General features: G+C 46.9%; 1 protein-coding gene across 1 annotated transcript in view; it reads left to right on the top strand.

Moving 5' to 3' along the window:
• The window catches only part of ATP13A1 (ATPase 13A1), a 50,603-nt gene that overhangs the window by 6,971 nt on the left and 23,087 nt on the right, over window positions 1-20,545 (top strand). Inside the window, exons 3-11 of the mRNA XM_060253359.1 lie at window positions 1,672-1,862; window positions 3,395-3,467; window positions 5,978-6,133; window positions 9,018-9,087; window positions 10,629-10,735; window positions 13,071-13,200; window positions 15,775-15,830; window positions 18,320-18,446; window positions 19,138-19,275. Coding sequence (XP_060109342.1) covers window positions 1,672-1,862; window positions 3,395-3,467; window positions 5,978-6,133; window positions 9,018-9,087; window positions 10,629-10,735; window positions 13,071-13,200; window positions 15,775-15,830; window positions 18,320-18,446; window positions 19,138-19,275 — 1,048 coding nt within the window. The remainder of the gene's footprint in view (window positions 1-1,671; window positions 1,863-3,394; window positions 3,468-5,977; window positions 6,134-9,017; window positions 9,088-10,628; window positions 10,736-13,070; window positions 13,201-15,774; window positions 15,831-18,319; window positions 18,447-19,137; window positions 19,276-20,545) is intronic.

Genomic DNA, 20,545 nt, shown 5'->3' with positions numbered 1-20,545 from the left:
GCTTGAAAAGACAAGCGCCTCCCCCACAATCCCAAGTTTTTCAACTAAGGTTATGACTTGGCCTTGGAGCTCCTCCAAGTGGTTAATAAGAAGCCACTAGTACAGATTTTTGATGTAGAAGTAATGCTTTTAATGGAGGCCGGATGAATGGTTTCCAGCTCTCCACAACTTCCAGCCTTGCTTTCTCCCAGTTATAAGTGGTGACTCTTTATTGTCCAATAGGAAGCTTTTGTCCATGCCTTTGTGAAAGTAAATCTGCTGGGATGTGCTCAGTTTGGGTTTGCTCTAGAAAAAACGTTTAGAAGTTGCGGCTGTTGCAGCTGCACAGAATGGCTGTTTTGCTTTAGAGAAAGGGCCTGCCAGACTCTGCTTTTAGGTTCATAGGGTATTATCCAGAAAGAGAACAAATTGCTCTTGATCAACCTGGTATTTAGTAAGGTTTAGCTATTTGGATGAACTGTAAAAAAAATGAGAGAGAGAATAATATGGGCCCCATAGAAGATGGAACACAGAAGGCAAGCAAAGGCCAAAGAGGGTCAGCATCTGACTGATGAGAGGGCGGGGCCAACTTCCAGGTGCACCCCAGTGAGAGAATTCTCTTAACCCTTTCTGCTCCAGATCCTCTTGCATGCAGAGTAACAATATACGGCATTAACAATGTGTTACAGCCAGGGTTGCGGTTCCATAGCGAGGCAAAATTAAGTAAAGGGAGCATTACAGCAAGGACGTGGTTTTTGGCCTGTAAAGCCTTAAAACCCTTGGGCCATATGTAGGTTAGCCAGCACACCCTCTCCAGTGGGTCCAAATCTGACGGCAAAAATGACTTTCTTGTGCTGTCCATGGATCAGCTGCGCAAAGCATAGCGGGTGGAGTCATTGGTGGCTAGCCCTTCTAAGTCTCTTGTGGGCTGCCTTTGAAAAAGAATTGTCTTAATGTGGGCTGTCAGGCCAGAGTTCTGATGTGATATCATGGAACGCAGCAGCTCTCCGGGGTCTCAGGCAGAGGTCTTTTGCATCACCTACTGTCTGATCTTTTTAACTGGAGATGCCAGGGATTGAACCTGGAACCTTCTGCATGCCAAGCAGATGCTTTGCCAGTGACACACACACAGCCCCTCCCCTTAAAGTTGTATAGTGGAAGTCAGCAGACCTTTCAAGAGCCAGCCGGTTGGTCTGTAAATTGAGTGTCTGAAATTTGGGGACAGGCGAGGTTCACCTTTGAAAACCAACAGTTCCCGATGAGTTCTCTAAATATCAACTCACTGAGGTTTCATCTCCCCCACGCATTTGATTGATTTGCTCTGGTTAAGTGCTGACAGTCTCACATAGATGATTATCCACTTCCAGTGATAGATAGATAGCCAGTTTGGTGTAGTGGTTGAGTGTGTGGACTCTTATCTGGGAGAACCGGATTTGACTCCCCCCTCCTCCACTTGCAACTGCTGGAATGGCTTTGGGTCAGCCATAGCTATTGCAGAAGTTGTCCTTGAAGGGCAGCTGCTGTGAGAACCCTCTTGCCCCGCCCACCTCACAGGGTGTCTGTTGTTTGGGGAGAAGTTATAAGAGATTGTAAGCCACTCTGAGTCTCTGATTCAGAGAGAAGGGCAGGGTATAAATCTGCAGTCGTCTTCTTTTGGTTATGCTTTTTCTTTCTTTTCTTTTTTCCTGCTAGGGGGAAGATGGGCAGGAAGTCCTTTCCTTTGAATTTCAGAAAATAAAATATTTTTATGAGTTAAAAGAGAAGAAGAAGTTCCTCCCTGTGGCATTCCCCGTGGAGCACCCCCTGCAGTATTACCAAAATGCACGAGGTTACCAGGAAGACAAAGAGATCCGAGCGGCAGAGAAGAAATACGGCACCAACAAGTAAGCAGGAGTCCAGATGGGCTCGGGCTGCCTGTCTGCAGCAGTACTGGGGAGAACCTGAACGTCATTAGCTCTGCTGGGCCAGGCCAGTCACCCTCTTAGCTCAGCATCCAGTGAGCAGAGCCCACAGACTGCAGGCCTCATTTCCTAACATCTGTCCAGCATCTAACAACTGGAGGCGTTCTGCAAATCTGGCAGGAGTGAGGGGGCCCGGTCTGTTTAAACGCCTGTGGCCTGATCTTATTCATACATTATTAGCATTAGAAGTCTAGCATGTTCATAACCTAATACTTACTTAAGTGTTCTGTAAGGTTTTGCCCAAGTTCAATCACGAGGCAACTTGGGCTGGTTTAGTTTGTTTGCAGGAAATCCTGTGTTTGGATCGGAAGGGGGGTGGGGAGGCAGTGGGATCAGGCTCCCACCCTTTGACGGTGCTCCATTAACACTGTCGACAGAGGTGAAGAGCTTGGGGGTAGTCCTGGAAGCCACCTTATCTATGGAAGCCCAGGTTGCAGCCACTGCAAGGACCGCCTTTTTCCATCTGAGGCAAGCCCAGCAGCTGGCCCTCTAGCTGGCACCCCGTGATTTAGCCACAGTGATTCATGCAACGGTCACCTGCAGATTGGAGTATTGTAACTCACTCTATGTGGGGCTACCCTTGACTCTGCTCCAGAAACTCCAGCGGGTGCAGAACGCAGCGGACTGGTCTTGGACAATATCGGACTGGTCTTGGATATTGTTGGACTTGTATCACAGCTCCATATTTTTTCTATAGGACATTGATCCGTTATACAGTAGGAGCAACGTGTGCTTTCAGTTCTGGAGGGATTTTGTGTTGTATAAATATGCTTGTTTATATTATGTTTGGTTATCACTGTAAGCACTGTGTTTGTTATTAGTAAATACTGGATAAGTAGGAACAAAAAGGAGTATTATTTAATTTTTGTTACGTGGAGAGGCTTTGAGGTGTTGTCTCGGCTTTGATTGAACTGTGGCTTCTGGCTGTATTACTGTTGGAATTATGATCCTCTATTTTATGTATTATGTTTATGAGATTTTAAATCTGTTTTGTTTAATTGGATCTGTTTTATTTATTGTTGTTGCAATGTTTTAATGTTGTAAACCGCTCTGAGCCTGCCTGGCAGGATAGGGCGGGGTGTAAGTCGCTAAATTAAAATGTCCAGAATGTTAACACATTTTTTAACAGCGAGAATAATGGCAAGTAAAGCAGGATGGGACAATTGTGGGATAGATGGGATTTGGGGTCAGTAGTTTGTGTTGGAGTGTTTTTAGAGGGCTTTTTGCCCAGCCAGGTTACCACTAGTTTCTTACCTGTTACCCCAAACCAGTTAACTTTTTTCCAAAAACTTTCCCTATGACTATAACAACCAAAAAGTAGTTGTTTAAAAACAATTTTGGACACCAAACGGAAGTCACCAGCCATTACATATAGGTGGATAATGGGGAGGGTGTTTCCAGGAAGGATAATTAGAGTCAAGAAGCATAAGTAACCAGTTACGTTTTTCGCACAGGGCAGAAATGGTGGTGCCAGAGTTCCTCGAACTGTTCAAGGAGAGAGCAACGGCTCCTTTCTTCGTTTTCCAGGTAAATGAAGGTTATACAAGACCTTTCCTTTGTTCAGGAGTTCCTCTCTTTCTGAAACACACGGTCTGTTATCCATACAGTCCATCGCCATACACAGCTGTCCAGGTCACACAGACCTGTGTCTCGTGCAGACAGTTCAACAGAGACATTGGGAAAAGAGCAAGTCCCTGAACTGCCAGTTGCTTCTAAGGTCAGCACAGGAGAGTAGGGCTCTGTGGGAGAGGGGGTTCTGAGTTGTCTTGCTACTTGGGTTCTTTTATCTAGCAAAAATTCACTGCAAGGACTGTAAATAAATGAATGGTTCTTATTGACAAAGAATTGACAAAGCATTGAAAATACCTTACAGCCCTGAGCCTTGGATCAAATTATTTCTTGAAGGAATTAAGCAGATCATCCCTTAACCGCTCTTTTTTACCAAGCAGGATGATTATGTGCCAGGGTGCTATAGTGGTACAGGGGTATCAAACCTGTGGTCTGAGGGCTGGATCAGGCCCCAGGCAGGCTCCTATGAGGCCTTTGAGTAAGTCACTGTCGTCTGCTTCCTTCTCTCTCTCTCTCTTGCTTCCTTCTGCATCACAGCTTGCTTTGCTAGGTTTGCTCAATCGCACAGGAACTGCAGAGCAAAGCCTCTGTTTTCTTCATTGGCTGACCAACACATGAAGCAGTTTATGTACAAAAGCTCCCAATGCCCAGTCATTTCATGTATTCCTCGGGGTCTTAGGCTCAAAGCTTTGACCATGAGATTTCTGTAATGAATGTCAATAAATCAGAAGTAGGTTTGACACTTACAGACACACATCTGAACAGCCTACTCAAGATTGCTACAGCACAGACATTGTCTCCAGATTTGGATGCAATAATTCAGAGCAAGAGGCATCAGTTATCAGAAACGTTTCAGTTAGTAAAATATTGCAAGAGTGCTAATCTTTTAAACATATTTTACTTTAAGTTTTTTTTTAAAAAAAAATCTGTGTCTATGTTCTTTATGAAATTTATATTTCCGCTATCTGGCATTACATTTCATGACACACATGACCCAGCCCAACAGGGTCTCATTTATGTCAGATCCAGCCCTTATGAGTTCAACATCCCTGGGTTAGAGTGTCTGACTAGGATCCAGGAGTCCCTGCTCTGCTATGGAAGCTCACTGGGTACCCTTGGAACAGTTGCTCTCTTATCAGTCTGACCTGCTTCACAGGGATAAAATGGAGGCGAGTTGCCACTCTGAGCCCCTTGGAAGTGATGGGATAAACATACGAGAGAGAGAGATGGATGGATAGGGATAATGGATGAATACTGAATATTGTAATTGGTTTTATTGTTATGCTGTTGTGATTTTATTATTTATGATAATAAATTTATTATGATAATAAGTTATTTATGAGACCCTATGGAGGAATGGGCGGAATATAAATAAACTAATTATAATGATAGATAGGTAGTGCCCCATGGTGCAGAGTGTTAAAGCTGCAGTGCTGCAGTCCAAGTTCTGCTCACAACCTGAGTTCGATCCCTGGCAGAAGCTGGGTTTTCAGGTAGCCGGCTCGAGGTTGACTCAGCGTTCCATCCTTCCGAGGTCGGTAAAATGAGTACCCAGCTTGCTGGGGGGAAAGTGTAGATGACTGGGGAAGGCAATGGCAAACCACCCTGTAAAAAGTCTGCTGTGAAAACGACATCACCCCAGAGTCAGAAATGCGACGTCACCCCAGAGTCAGAAATGACTGGTGCTTGCACAGGGGACTACCTTTACCCCTTTAAAAAAAAAAGGCATGTTTTGCACGGGAGAAGCAATCAGATCTTGTTGAGGCATCGCCAAAGGCCACCTAATGAACTCATGGTGAAGGTGAGATTTGAACTGGGGCCTTCCTAGTTATGCTTTTAGTCTTAGCGGATGATGCCAGCTCTAAGCTGTAGGCGCCAAAGAGGCCCAGCCCCTGAGATTGCCAACAAAATGCATTTATGTAGTTTGTTTTTCATCCCGCCCTTCCTCTAAGGGTGGTATAGTTCTCCTGCCTTTTATCCTCACAACAACTCTGACATGAAGGTTTGGCCGAGAGTGGTCTGAGGTCACTGAGCTTCCTGGCTGACCAAGGATTTGAACCCAGGTGTCAGGACCCCGACTGTTCAATGATCAGAGACAGTCCATTACAAGAATAGCTGTTTATTGAGACATGACAAGGCAGCCTTTGCGGAAACTGGCTTTAGTGGGCTTTTCCCTTCCCTTATAGTCCCTGGTCCAAACCGTTACATTCAAAGAAAAGCGGGAAGCGAGTAGTCCCTCCCTCCAAGAGTCTTCCCTGGCCCCTAGCAGGTGTGCACTTAATCAGACAAGAGTGACCTTGGTAACTCTTGAGACCAGGCAGAAAAGAATGTTTCAACTGTTACATAGAGATAGCAGCAGCACAAGCAGAAACATTGGAAAATGAAAGTACATGGCAAGAGACTTCCTGACACCAGGTCCCACTGGTCCTCGCATCAATACTGGAGTGTTTTGTGTTTGCTTCCCGTAGGTGTTCTGTGTCGGGTTGTGGTGCCTGGACGAATACTGGTATTACAGCGTCTTCACTCTTTCCATGCTTGTGGCTTTCGAAGCATCTCTCGTCCAGCAGCAGATGAGAAACATGTCTGAGATCCGGAAAATGGGCAACAAGCCTTACATGATCCAAGTAAGCGAGCCGAAAAAGGACAGCTGGGTGTGTGATGAAGCTTCCTGCCACGGCCAGCTGCCCATTATGATGCGAGGTCTGACTTCCAGAACCTTGAAGGGGCCCCTGTTGCTGGGGGCGATGCTATCTACAGAGAGCTGCTGACCCCAAGTGGGAAGGAGGAAGTAAAGACAGTTGGGTCGGAGGGTGAGAATAACTGGGAAGAAGATGATTGTGTTGGGGTAAGCCAAGGCAGCAGGTAGGGCTTCAAGGTCAGCTGAAAGGAGAGGAATCCCTTAGTTACGTGGCTCTTTTATCACCTGGTGGGCTTGCTGTTAGCTATAGCTTCAGGTAGAGATGTAAAATTTCTGGAAATTTTGAAGTTCGGAAAAAAACCCAGGGTTTTTTTTCCGGAAAAAAACCTGAATTTTTTGGAAAAATTGGGAAGAAATGCTACATTAGCACTTCTTTTTTCTTTTCCAGATTGAAAGTCATTCTGTTACTTTAGGAACATAAAATATGACTATGGACAATTTTACTTGGCATGAAATTATCACAACTAGCTTACTAAAAATATAGTTATCCAAACAAATATTACAAAAAGAATTTACTTTTAAAATAATATTTATTTGTAATTGTAACAGATGGAGCAACAATCTCCTGAACTGTTTACTGGTTTATGTGGAACAGACAAAAAAACCTCCACAAAACAATTTTTAAAAATCCAGAAGTAACAATTATTCATATTTCCTCTCCACAGTATTAAATAAAAATTTAAAAGCTCATTCTCATAAAAAGAATTGAAGAGGGGGAAGTGTATAGAAGGGAGTGTAGGACTAAGCTTCAATGAAGAGGGGGAAGTGTATAGAAGGGAGTGTAGGACTAAGCTTCAATGAAGAGGGGGAAGTGTATAGAAGGGAGTGTAGGACTAAGCTTCAGTGAATGGGCATGACCTAGGACTTGCTTGTCTTCAGTGCACAGAAATTAGAATAATCTGATACCGTACATATTTTATAGAAATGATTTGGAAAATATTTGAACCCCTTGTCTTAAAATATTTTATTCATCATGTTAAAATAAAACATTCCCTAATCATTTTCTTTTCTTTTTTTCAATTTTTCCATTTTTTAAAAAAAACAAAAAACCCCAAAAAAGTCTTCAGGAAAAAAACAGAAAAAAACATTTCTCCCCCCAAATTTTTCCATTTTTTTTCTGGGCCTTCACATCTCTGGCTCCAGGGCATTGGGGGTTCCAGGTAACATATTAGGCTAGGAAACACTCATCTGGCAGTATCTGTCAGATCTCCAGTAGCCAACCAGAAACTTTCTAAAAACGGCGGGCACCAGGAAATGTGCCAGTGGGTACTATAGCACCCATGGGCACCACGCTAGGAACTTCTGCCTTAAACGTTGGGCATCTTACCAGGTTAGTGATATCCGACTTCTCACCCTTTGCCATAAATCTCACAGTTCTGCTTATGAAAGAAGTGGGAAAAGTGGATAAGTCACCCATAAGTCGTCTGCCTCAGCAGGCTTTGTCTTCCGTATGTCGCAGAAAACATCAGTAAATCTTCAGGCCATGGGTTAGAGATGACCAGGGCTTTTTTTTGCAGCAGGAATTCCTTTGCATATTAGACCACACACACCTTATTTAGCCAATCCTCATGGAGCTTACAGTAGACACTGAACTAAGAGCCCTGTAAGCTCTTGGAGGATCGGCTACATTAGGGGTGTGTGGCCTAATATGCAAAGGAGTTCCTGCTACAAAAAAAAGCCCTGGAGATGACCATTGTGAAGGCTCCTTTCCAATGAAAGCATTTAGAAAACTAGCGGTGAAGAAAATGGACAGGACCAGAAATCATCTTTCATGATGTGCTGAATTTCTCAGTGGCAAGAGGAACGCAGTCCACTCTCCATCCTGCTGCATATGTAGCCTGTGCCTGAGTTGCTAGAGCATAACCATTGCCTTGCCGTGACCTGGATAGCCCTGGCTGGCCCGGTCTTGTCAGATCTCAGATGCTGAGCAGGGTCATCCTTGCTTAGTCCTTGGATGGAGGACCACCAAGGAAGCCCAGGGTTGCCAGACAGAAGCTTCAGACTGTGAGGGGAGGACGTTTGTGGGCTCCTTTCTCATCTTCCCACTCTGGGTTGTCAGATCCAGGTTGTCAAATGCCTCCCCCTGTGGAAGAAGCTACGGCAAGTCAGGCCTGACCTGAGTAGCCCAGGTTAGCCCAATCTTGTTGGAAGCTAAGCAGGGTCAGCCATGGTCAATATTTGGATGAGAGACCACCAAGGGAATCCCAGGGCTGCTATGCAGAGTCAGGCAATGGCAAACCATCTCTGTTCATCTCTTGCCTTAAACTTGGGGGTCTAAGCTGCAGAGTCTTGTAAGCAAAAATACTACTTTGTGAGCCGCTGGCATGAAAGTTGTGAGCTGGAGGCTAAAAATCTGTGAGCTGGCTCACCCTAACTCAGCTTAGAGGGAACACTGGTCACCATAACTTGGCTTTTAGTGGCAAAAAATAGCACTGACTTGGCATTTGTTATATACTCTCAGTGGCAGGGTATAAGCTTTCATGAGTCACTGCTCACTTCTTCAAATCTGCAGGCTGATGGACTGTGATGGACTGCAGGCATATCCATGCTGAGAGAAAGTGACTCCCAAAAGCTCATACCATGCCACAAATTGTGTTAGTCTTTAAGGTGCTTGCTCTCTTCTGCTGGTACAGGCAGACAAACACAGTTTCCCATCTTGATCTACCTTCAGCGAATGATGGTTCCTATGTAGGAGCCCTTTGGGGAGAGCTGATGCAGGGGAAATAAAGGGATAACATGGGCTTCTTTTCCAGTACCATCCTGCATTGTACTTCTCCTCTCATCTGTTCCCCCCCCCCTCCATATTGCAGGTTTACAGGAACAGGAAGTGGCGTCCCATTTCCAGCGACGAGATCATTCCCGGGGACATCGTGTCAGTTGGTACGAGAGTTTGCTTTCTCGTTGCGGTCACTAAGAACGTTGTCGAGCTGCTTTTTGCTTGCAGCGAATCGAAACTGAAGCATTACTCATTTCCTGTCTCCAGACATCCCTGAATCTGTCAGGTAGCTGAGAGATAGGGAGGTGCTGACCTGATACCTGCGTGGCCAGATCTTCAAAGCTGATAAACTGTCCCAAAATCCTGCTTTGGGTAACAGGAGTCTGAAATGGAAAGAGATCTCACTTCCTCGTAACTTGAGGTCTTCTAAGGACAGAAGCCAAAAAGTATATAGGCAAGACAGCACCAGGTGTATGTCTTGTTGGATTCCCTTATATTGCCGAAGAGCGTATGGAACTTGCAGTGTATTCTGTTGGAGGGGGCGTAGTGTAAAATGGTGTCCCTGCAAAATAAAGGTTGCTATATTGACCCCTACCTATGTTGATCAGCAAGGAGGGATTGTGGCACTTAGCCCAGGGTCAGCATCAGCAAATCTTGATGTGGGGTAGCTGTCAGGGCTCGGGGCTTCTATAGTGGGAACCACTGCTGTGGACCGCAGGTTCCCCCTGCTGCCTTCCCATCCTTCCCCTACCTGCTTGCTTGCAAGCCCTGTGCCATTCATACTCCCGGTTGACCAGCATCATCAAGAAACAGGCATGTAGGTGGCGAGAGGGCTCATGAGGGTGGGGAAGGATGCGCAGGCATGTGGGTCAGTGGATGGGAAGGGAGTAATCAGAGAGGGGACTGGTGGCAGGCAGAGATGGGGATGGGACGCTCAGGCTTCCAAATACCTGGAACAGGTAGGGGAGGGACGGTGGCTCAGTGGTAGAGCGTCTGCTTGGGAAGCAGAAGGTCCCAGGTTCAATCCCTGGCATCTCCAAAAAAGGGTCCAGGCAAATAGGTGTGAAAAACCTCAGCTTGAGACCCTGAAGAGCTGCTGCCAGTCTGAGAAGACAATACTGACTTTGATGGACCCTGGGTCTGATTCAGTGTAAGGCAGCTTCATATGTTCAACATATGGCCCTGACTTAGCTCATAATTCTGGTAGCATTGTACTGCCAAGAAAGGAGTGCCTTGGGAAGGAATCTGCCTCCCGCAGAAAGTTTCAGATTCAGTCCCCATCACCTCTGGAACCTTTATCAAGTAGTCGGTGATACAAAGGACCTCTGGCTCCAGTGTTCCCTCTGAGCTGTGGGTTGGAGCAGCTGCTGATTAGCAGAGGAAACCCCAATGCGGCACTCTGAAGCTGCGCAGGGTCTTGCACTGCCCATTGCCGGTCTTAAGATCACAGCAGTTCTATTCTGCTCAGGCTGTGAACTGCTGAGCTCGGTCAGGGAAATAAGAAGAGGAAACGTTGACCCTGGAGATCTGCTGCTGGTCAGAGTAGACAGGGCCAACCTTAATGGGCCGATGTTCTGATTCAGTTTAAGGTAGCTTCATGTGTCCTGGCCCAGTCAGATCAAAGTGGTAGCAACGGGTGTGCTGGGAACAAGGCCATACTTTGCCTTTGGAGAGCTTGTTCTGAACACTCCACTCTCAATTCTAGGTCGGTCTCCCCACGAGAACCTTGTGCCCTGTGACGTGCTGCTGCTCCGGGGGAGGTGCATTGTGGATGAAGCGATGCTGACCGGAGAGTCGGTACCCCAGATGAAGGTTTGCTGGCGATTGCTGCCCTTTCTTGAATCTCAGTAGGGTACTTGGAACTGTACTAGCTGAAGAGATCAGATTTGCCTGGGGGGGGGTGGGGTAAAGGGGGTAAAGGTGAGAGGAGGCGAAAAGTTTAAGGCTAGATGGCCATCTGACAGCAATGCCGGTTCTGTGAACTTAGGCAGATCATGAGAAAGAAGGCAGGAAGGGCTGCATCATTGCTTAGTGCTCATGGCCCCTTCTTACATGCCCAGGACTGCAAGCATAGCCAGCTTCAAGAGGGGATTGGATCAACATATGGAGCAGAAGTCCATCAGTGGCTATTAGCCACAGCTTATTGTTGAAACTCTGTCTGGGGCAAGTGATGCTCTGTAGGTGCTTGGGGGCAACAGTGGGAGGGCTCCTAGTGTCCTAGCCTCACTGGTGGACCTCCTGATGGTGCCTGGTTTTTTTGACTACTGTGTGACATAGAGCAGGGGTCCCCAACCCACGGACCAGTACTGGTCCATGGCCTGTTAGCAACCGGGCCGTGGAGTGAGGCAGAGACTTTTGCCTACTCCTCATTTAAAGATCCCCATGAGGGGCAGGGATGGGGTGGGGGCAGCCTGGGGCAGCAAAAAAACCCAGCACCCCCACCAGTCCGTGGAAAAATTGTCTTCCACAAACCCAGTCCTTGGTACCAAAAAGGTTGGGGGCCACTGACAGAGTGTTGGACTGGATGGGCCATTGCCCTGATCCAACATGGCTTCTCTTATGTTCTTATGAAATGCTGATTGCCACTTTGGAATCAGGCAGCCATCTTTCTCCAGGCCAGTTCGGCCAGCGATCTTGTAGGTTTCTTGCCATCTTCTGGGCATGGAACAGGAGCCACTGGGGGTGTAAGGGGAGGTATTTGTGAGTTTCCTGCATTGTGCAGGAGGTTGGACTAGATGACCTTGGAGGTCTCTTCCAACTCTTATGATTCTATAATGGATTCAGCCAGGGAGCATTTGCAGGTTAAGGAACTCAAGCTATGGGAGCACTGGGGAGGGAACATGGGAGGCTAATGTCAAGTTGACAGATGCTAGGAATAGCAACAAAGAGAGGTTAAGGGAAAGGTCACACTGAGCATAGGAAGATTGTTTTTGACTATTGAAGGCTAGATTCTCCAAGCTGACTGGGGGAAACAGCATAGATGCATTACTTTATGCAGGGCTTTTTTTGTATCAGGAATGCCTTTGTGTAGTAGGACACATACCCATGATGTAGCCAATCCTCCAAGAGCTTCCAGTAGGCCCTGTAATAAGAGTCCTGTGAGCTCCAGGAGGATCGGCTACATCATGGGTATGTGTCCTATTATGCAAAGGAGTTCCTGCTACAAAAAAAGCCCTGAATTTATGCCCCAGGAAACATTATTGCTGCAATGACAGAGTCCAGTGTGTGGAAGATAAGTTGATCAGTGGCTTTGCCTGTGTTTAATAAAAGGATATTGCAGGTTCAGTTGCAATATCCAGAGATAATTCAGGCTTCTGACAGTCTCTGCACAAAATGGTATTTATTTCTTTAAACCATTTTATTGCAGCCTTTCCACCCAATCAGGGTCCCCAAGGCTGCACTCATAAAAACATTAAATAGTTAAACAATTAGAACAATTGAGAACAACATTTGAACTAATTCAACAGAAATGCATAAGCTTAACAATACCAGAGGAGGTCTGATAACCATCATTGGGGGAATGCCAAACAAAACAAAAAGTCTTCTCCCAGAGTCACCAGTAGAGGGAGACAGAGAAATCTCCTGGGAGGGGGGAAAGTTCCAGTTTTGGTGCTACAACTGAGAAAGCCCTTTCTGGGATCACCACCCATCTGGCCTCAGATGGCGGGGGCAACCAAAGCTGGCCCTCTGAGGATGACCAGAGTGTACAGGTAGGTTCATATGGGATAAGGTAGTCCTTAAGTTACGTTGCCCCCCTTCCTCCAGGCTGTACAGTGTTTAAAGGTCAAATATAGCACATTCAGTTGGGTCCAGAAGCAGATTGGAAGCCAGTGGAGATGGAATAAGACTGGAATGATATGTCTCTACTGTATTGTCTGTTTGGGCTGAAAAAAACATACCTTGCTACTCCCATAGTCCAAGGAGCACATTTCTTTTGCCCTGTGGAATGACAGCTGAAGTGATTCTGAATCTTATAGTAGAGGTACAGAAATAAACCCAGTGCTTAAAACTGAAATAGGGGAATCCTTGTCTCCCCGCCCCAGGACTTGTGCACCCCTTATGCTAAGTAGCACTGCATATGCATAACTTTCTTCCTGTGTAGACAAGAATGAAGCACTTTTATGAATGGCTTTCTGCTCTCCCACAGGAGCCAATAGAGGAACTGGACCCAGAGCATGTTCTGGACATGCAGGCAGACTCCCGACTGCATGTCATTTTTGGCGGAACAAAAGTCGTGCAGCACATCCCGCCCCAGAAGGCCAGCACGGGCCTGAAACGTACGTACCTGGGATCGGTAGCAGCGAGGGGACGCTCTTTTAAGTATCGAAAGATCTCTCTGAGATCTGACGTGAGGATCTTTGGATGGGGAATAAACCATTCTCTGAATGGCTTAATAGGTGCTTGACTGCTAATACGAGCATGGCACACGTAATTCAAGAGTAGCCGGATTTGGGTGTTATGTGCCAAAATAAACCCTTTAAATCCATTTTTCTGAGAAAGTCCCCCAACTATGGGAAAGGCCGTCGGAACCAGGGCTTTTCCTTCCGATTGCTGAACTTGAGGTCATTCATAGTTTCAAAACAATGGACCGCTTCCTCCCAGGGTTGAATAGAGATGTAGGATTCTCATCTCACTACAGATGCTATTTCCACTGCCCGCCCCCAAACAATTCCCCCCTGCTCTAATCTAATATGCATTGTTACCTTTGCATCCCCAAATTCCTTCTTTACAACACACTTCCCACTTTTTGATTGAGCTTTACGAAGACTTGTATCTCCATTCCTCGTTATATCTGACAAAGGGAGCTTTGAGATTTGAAAGCTGTTACCCAGAAGATCTTGTTGGGTCTCTAATGGTGCTACAGAACTTCAATTTGTTTTTCCTGTTCTGAGAGTCTCCACTTGGCGCTGGAATCCTTTTTGGCAATGACTTCCTGCAACTGTACCTGTTTGGAAATGACTGGAAAATGGAGATTCAGCCCCCAGACTGTTTACACAAACAGACTATAGGATTAGTCTCCCATAAAAAAGTAGAGTCATAGACCAAATGTATCATGTCAAAATAAGGCAAGTGGAAAATCAGGTACAATCTTGAGAGAGGGAGAAGCAGGAAAAATGTAATATCTCGTGAAGGTTCTGCTGCATACCAGACCTCTTTGTGTCCTGTGCCATACATACTGTGGCTGGCCTCTTTTCAGTCCCTTACCTCTCCTTTTATCATTCTACATTTGATAAGAACATAAGAGAAACCGTGTTGGATCAGGCCAATGGCCCATCCAGTCCAACACTGTGTCACACAGTGGCCAAAAAAATATGAGGTGCCATCAGGAAGTCCATCAGTGGGGCCAGGACACTCGAAGCCCTCTCACTGTGCCCCCCGCCCACAAGCACCAAGAATACAGAGCATCACTGCCCCAGACAGAGAGTTCCAACAATTTTATATTTTGATTTATATTTCGATTTAAGCTGTGCCTAATAGCCACTGATGGACCTCTGCTCCATATGCTTATCCAATCCCCCCTTGAAGCTGTCTATGCTTGTAGCCGCCGCCTCCTGTGGCAGAGAATTCCATGTGTTCATCACCCTTTGGGGGAAGAAGTACTTCCTTTTATCAGTTCTAACCCGACTGCTCAACAATTTCATGGAATGTCCACGAGTTCTCATATTGTGAGAAAGGGAGAAAAGTACTTCTTTCTCTACCTTCTCTATTCCCTGCATAATCTTGTAAACCTCTATCATGTCACCCTGCGGTCAACATTTCTCCAAGCTAAAGAGCCCGAAGTGTTTTAACCTTTCTTCATAGGGTTTCTTCATAGTGTTCCAACCCTTTAATCATTCTAGTTGCCCTTTTCTGGACTTTTTCTGAGGCTATCATATCTTTTTTGAGGTCGGTGACCAGGTGGAATACACAGTATTCCAGTATTGTACACAGAATTGTACACAGCATTCCAGAATTGTACACAGTATTGGTGACAATTGGGCTGTGTTTAGATGTCATGCAAAACCACAGTTTAATTCAACTACGTTTAGCATGATCTTTTGTGTGCAGGTCACACCATCCGCAGGAAATTACAGGCTGTCCAACCAGATTCTGGGACTTTTGTTGAAGGTTCTATTAACCAAGGCTCGTCTTAATCACGGTTTCACGTGCCAGGCAAACAGGGACAATCTCGACTTGTTCCCCAGCATTGACTTTGTGCCGTCCCCAGAGGTGCTGGGACAGCTCAGGATAGAACCTTTGCTCATTTTTCCAAGCCTCTCTGTAACAAAGCAAAGGCTGTGAAGCCAGCATCTGTCAAGGCGAGCCAGGATTGGATTGGTAATCTACTCACCAAGTCCCTGGTTTCACCATCCTTAAAATCAGCTATGAGAGCTTTCAGCCCCAAAGGCTTCCTGATGGCTGGTGAAGACGTCTTTAAAAGTTGTCACATTTAATACCAAAGTGCTTTGTGATTACTGAAAGAAGAAGACTGCAGATTTATACCCCACCCTTCTCTCCAAATCAGAGTCTCAGAGTGGCTCACAATCTCTTTTACCTTCCCTCCCCACCCCGAGCAGACACCCTTTGAGGTAGATGTGGCTCTCACAGAAGCTGCGCTTTCAAGGACAGCTCTGTGAGAACTATGACTGACCCAAGGCCATTCCAGCAGCTGCAGATGGAGGAGTGGGGAATCAAACCCAGTTCTCTCAGATAAGAGTCTGCACACATAACCACTACGCCAGACTGGCTCTCCTCTTGCTGAAGGTTCCTCTTCTTCCTCTCCCATCCCCTCAGCATCTGACGTGATGCTCATCTGTACATCCTGGTTCTTAGTGTGTAGCTTAATGTCTGCCCCTTCCTCCCCTTTCCAGCTGTAGATAATGGCTGTGTGGCATACGTTCTGAGGACAGGCTTCAATACATCCCAGGTAAGACACGGTGGAAAGGCATTGCTATTATGAGAGATAGTTGCAACCAGTGCTCCCTCTAAGCTGTGGAGGCTTGTGAGCAAAAATTCTACTTTGTGAGGTACTGGCCTAATTTATGAGCTGCTGCATAATTTAGTTTGCTCTGCGGCCATTTTTCCTGCGCTAAGACAAAAATGCGTGAGCCGGAGGCTAAAAAGTTGTGAGCTAGCTCACACTAACTCAGCTTAGAGGGAACATTGGTTGCAACGTATGTTCCGATGTGTGTGGGGGGGGAGGGGGTGTTGACCTGATTAGAGACCAGAAGAAGAAGACCGGATTTATACCCCGCCCTTCTTCTGAATCAGAGACTCAGAGCGGCTTACAATCTCCTGTATCTTCTTCCCCCACAACAGACACCCCATGAGGTGGGTGGGGCTGAGAGAGCTCTCACAGAAGCTGCCCTTTCAAGGACAACTCCTGTGAGAGCTCTGGCTGACCCAAGGCCATTCCAGCAGCTGTAAGTGGAGGAGTGGGGACTAAAATCCGGTTCTCCCAGAGAAGAGTCCGCACACTTAAAACTGCACACTTAACCTCTACACCAAACCAGGGAGGGGCGGTTGCTCAGTGAAAGAGCCTCTGCTTGGCATGCAGAAGGTCCCAAGTTCAATCCCCGGCATCTCCAGCTAAAAAGAACCAGGCAGAAGGTGATGGGAAAGACCATCGGAGACCCCGGGCAGCTACTGCCGGTCTGAGCAGACAGCACTGACCTTGATGGACCAGTGGTCTGAGTCACTGTAAAGCAGCTTCACGTGTGAGCCAAGGATTTGTTGGGGTAGTGAAGATCAGCAAAGGATTTATAGCCCCATCATCAGGAGCCCTTGATTATTAGGGGGCTCTGCCTGTCCTTTACACTTGGAGCTTCTGGCAGGCCCTGTAAAGCAGAGAATTGAACTGGCTTGCATGATAGCAGACTTTGCGGTCAAGCCCCTTAGGAGGGGAACTTCCATCACTGCAGAGACCAGCCATTCCGGGGGAGTGGGAAGAAACGGAACACTCCAGCCTGATATTTTTAGAACCCCAGTTTGTTGCAAGGAGCTGGTAATGGAAACTTTCATAGATCTTTTACCACTGAGCGGAAGAACAGCGATAGGTAAATCCAGCCTAGGTGCGGCTGGGAATGTGTTTAAAATCTTGTTTCTTCTGCCTTCCTCCTCCCCATTCCCTAAATTCAGAGACACTTCCTCACATGCCCCATTCTTGTGACAAAACCCTCTGAGGTAGGAGTGACGGACAGGTCAGAGTCCTGTCTGTTTCCTAGCTACCAATCCCCTTTAAACCTGATTGGCTGGCACTGAACATTCCATATTTATTGACAACCAATCTTGATGGAATTGATGGGGGGGGGTCACTGGAGCAAAAAGCAGTTAAACTGCCGGTTTTCCTCCAGACGGGGTTCGGCTGCCGGTGAAGCAGGGTAGGCAGTTCTTGGTCCCAAGAGTCAGCATTTTTTCCCCTCAGAATCTGGTTTCAAGGGAAGCAGGCTGGTAGAGCATGATGTCCAGGAAAGACTTAATGATTTTGCATCACTGATTAGTCTCTCAAGGTCGAGGCAAGCTTATAGAACAGACTATCGTCCTCTTTTAAATTACCCCAGTAGCCCAGCTCTGGGATTCTGTAACCTGGGGTCCTGTCATTTATAATTTTCTCTAAGGGCAGTTTGGCCGTTGTTTGCTCACTGTCCCCAGGAGACATTATTTAGTAACTGGCAGAGACTGTGATTCCATAGGAGAACCTCTGGTCGGCATGCAGAAGGTCCCAGGTTCAGTCTCTGGCATCTTGACATAAAAAGATCAAGTAGTTGCTAATGTGAACAATCTCCACCTGAGACCTTAAGGGAGCTGCTGCCAGTCTGAGTAGACAGTAGTGATCTTGATGGACCAATGTCTCATTCAGAATAAGGCATATGTCATGCCCAGCAGAAGCCAGGAGCTGCAGTTGTAAATATTTTCCAGCCTCCATTGTTCTTTCAAAGCCTTTGACCCTTTCCAGGCAGATAAAAGTCGCTTGTTATTTTTTTAACCTCACGATTTCTGTGTCATTGTAGAGCAGGCAAGGCATTTTCTTGAATAGCACGCCCATATAGGAGGAGAGAGTGGAAAACAATTCAGGGCTCTTTTTGTAGCAGGAACTCCTATGCATATTAGGCCACACACCCCTGATGTAGCCAATCCTCCTGGAGCTTACAGGGCTCTTCTTACAGGGCCTACTGTAAGCTCCAGGAGGACTGGCTACATCAGGGGTGTGTGGCCTAATATGCAAAGGAGTTCCTGCTACAAAAAAAGCCCTAGAAAACAGACACCACCAGCTTACCAGAATTCATTTGACAATTGGTTTTGTTTAAAGCTCGTGCAGATAGGCTGTTGTGGGTGGCAGCGGCAGTATTTGTACCCTGTATTAAACCCATGCCCGTCACAGTAGGTAATTGCTGCTTCCACCTTCTTCCCTCTCAGGGAAAACTGCTGCGCACAATCCTGTTTGGCGTGAAGCGGGTGACAGCCAACAACTTGGAGACCTTCATCTTCATCCTCTTCCTCCTGGTCTTTGCCATTGCAGCTGCGTCGTACGTGTGGATTGAAGGTATTTATTCATTCAAAATATTGAGCTCTCTTCTTGCCTTTCGGAAGCCGGGTAGAGTCCTCCTAGGCAGGGGGAATTATATCGGTGACTGAATGGGTTAGTGTTCTGTAAAGGGGCGGGGGTTTGAATGAGCGACTTCTTTCTGAAGGAAGGTCATCTTCTGCCCTGGATTTGCCACTCCATACAGCCGTCCTTCCGAGGTCGGTAAAATGAGTCCCCAGCTTGCTGGGGGGAAAGTGTAGATGACTGGGGAAGGCAAAAGTCTGCCGTGAAAAAGTTGTGAAAGCAACGTCACCCCAGAGTTGGAAAGGACTGGTGCTTGCACAGGGGACCTTTCCTTTTCACAGAGTCCCATGGCGTAGAGTGTTAAAGCTGCAGTACTGCAGTCCTAAGCTCTGCTCACAACCTGAGTTCGATCCCTGGTGGAAGCTGGGTTTTCAGGTAGCCTGCTCAAGGTTGACACAGCCTTCCATCCTTCCGAGGTTGGTAAAATGAGTCCCCAGCTTGCTGGAGGGAAAGTGTAGATGACTGGGGAAGGCAATGGCAACCCACCCCATAAAAAGTCTGCCGTGAAAACGTTGTGATGCGACGTCACCCCAGAGTCGGAAATGGCTGGTGCTTGCCCAGGGGGCTAATTTTACCTTTTTACAGCAGTCAAATGACCTGGTGTATCTCTGCTCCTCTTTCCAAGGTACCAAGGACCCCAGCAGGAACCGTTACAAGCTCTTCTTGGAATGCACTTTAATCTTGACCTCGGTTGTCCCCCCCGAGCTCCCCATCGAACTCTCCCTGGCCGTCAACACCTCGCTCATTGCTCTTGCCAAATTGTGTAAGTCACCAAGCCTCCCCGGGAACTGCGTCCACGCACTTTGGAGTGCACAGAATCGGTGGTATTTTGCATCTGAGAGGCATCTTTTATTACCGCTTTTCCATCAGAACAGCTCACTCAAAAACCAAAAATGGGATCATTTGATCTAAAGTGTTTGCAGCAATGGACTTGAAACAGCACAACATAAAATGTTACCCATGTTGACAGTTAACTAGACTCACGTCCCAATGGTTTTGCATTCAGCCCACCCGCCCCCAAGCTCCCCTTGTGTGAGTAGAAGGGAACTTCAGCTCATGCTGAGGGGGGAGATTTCAGGAAGTGGCAAAAGTGCATTCCATAGGTCAAGCACCACCTGCCACTTTCTGGATTTAAGCCTGGATATCTGTAAATACTGACTTGCAGCAGGTCAGTGGCAAACTACCTCTGTTCGCCTTTTGCCTTGGAAACCCTATGGGCATTAAGAGCATGGCAGCAAGTATACCAGGTGCAGTGAATTTGCCTCTGTTGCTTCTGAAAGCCAAAGTCCCATCACTTCCTTGCATTTAAATTAGGAGGGGGGAAGAGATGAAATGCAGCTGAGCAATTTCACTTTCACTAACACCGTCACTGTTTTTGCTGTCCTAGCAAACGTTTCGTGACCCCATAGGGCTTTCAAGGCAAGAGTCCTTCAGAGGCGGTCAGCCATTGCCTGCCTCTGCATAGCCCCCCTGGTATTCCTTGGAGGTCTCCCATCCAAGTTGTGAGCTCCTGCATCAGTTAGTGTGCTCAGGGGCCATCCTTCCTGAGCAGACTGAGCGAAGACAAAAACGTGTGAGCCACAGGCTAAAAAATTGTGAGCTAGCTGGCACGAACTCAGCTTAGAGGGAACACGGCTCCCATCCAAGTATTAGGTGGGGCTGACCTTGCTTAGTTTCCAAGATCTGACGAGAATGGGCTAGCCTGGGCTATCTGGGGCAGGGCAAGATCACCACTGTGCTGTATACAATCCAAGGAGAGCCTGAACCATTCTCTGTTTCACAACCAGCTAATTTTTAATACGCTTGTCGCTTGGTGGCTGCAGTGCCTCTTTTGCAAGGCACGAGCCTAATCCTTAGAAGCTGTGCTTCTCAGGATATCTGTCTTTACCGGAGCGAAAGCATCGCCTTGCCAGCCCTTCAAACTCAACGAAATGAAAGAGCCCAGCGAACAAACAGGGTTCACCTTTTCCATTGGGAGAGAGGGTGGTCAAGCTGCCTCCAGCCTCAGCCCACTCAAGGCTTAAAGCGATGGA

Source organism: Heteronotia binoei, chromosome 13 (assembly GCF_032191835.1).
Source record: "Heteronotia binoei isolate CCM8104 ecotype False Entrance Well chromosome 13, APGP_CSIRO_Hbin_v1, whole genome shotgun sequence".
Taxonomy (NCBI): domain Eukaryota; kingdom Metazoa; phylum Chordata; class Lepidosauria; order Squamata; family Gekkonidae; genus Heteronotia; species Heteronotia binoei.
This window is presented reverse-complemented; position numbering and strand designations above follow the sequence as displayed.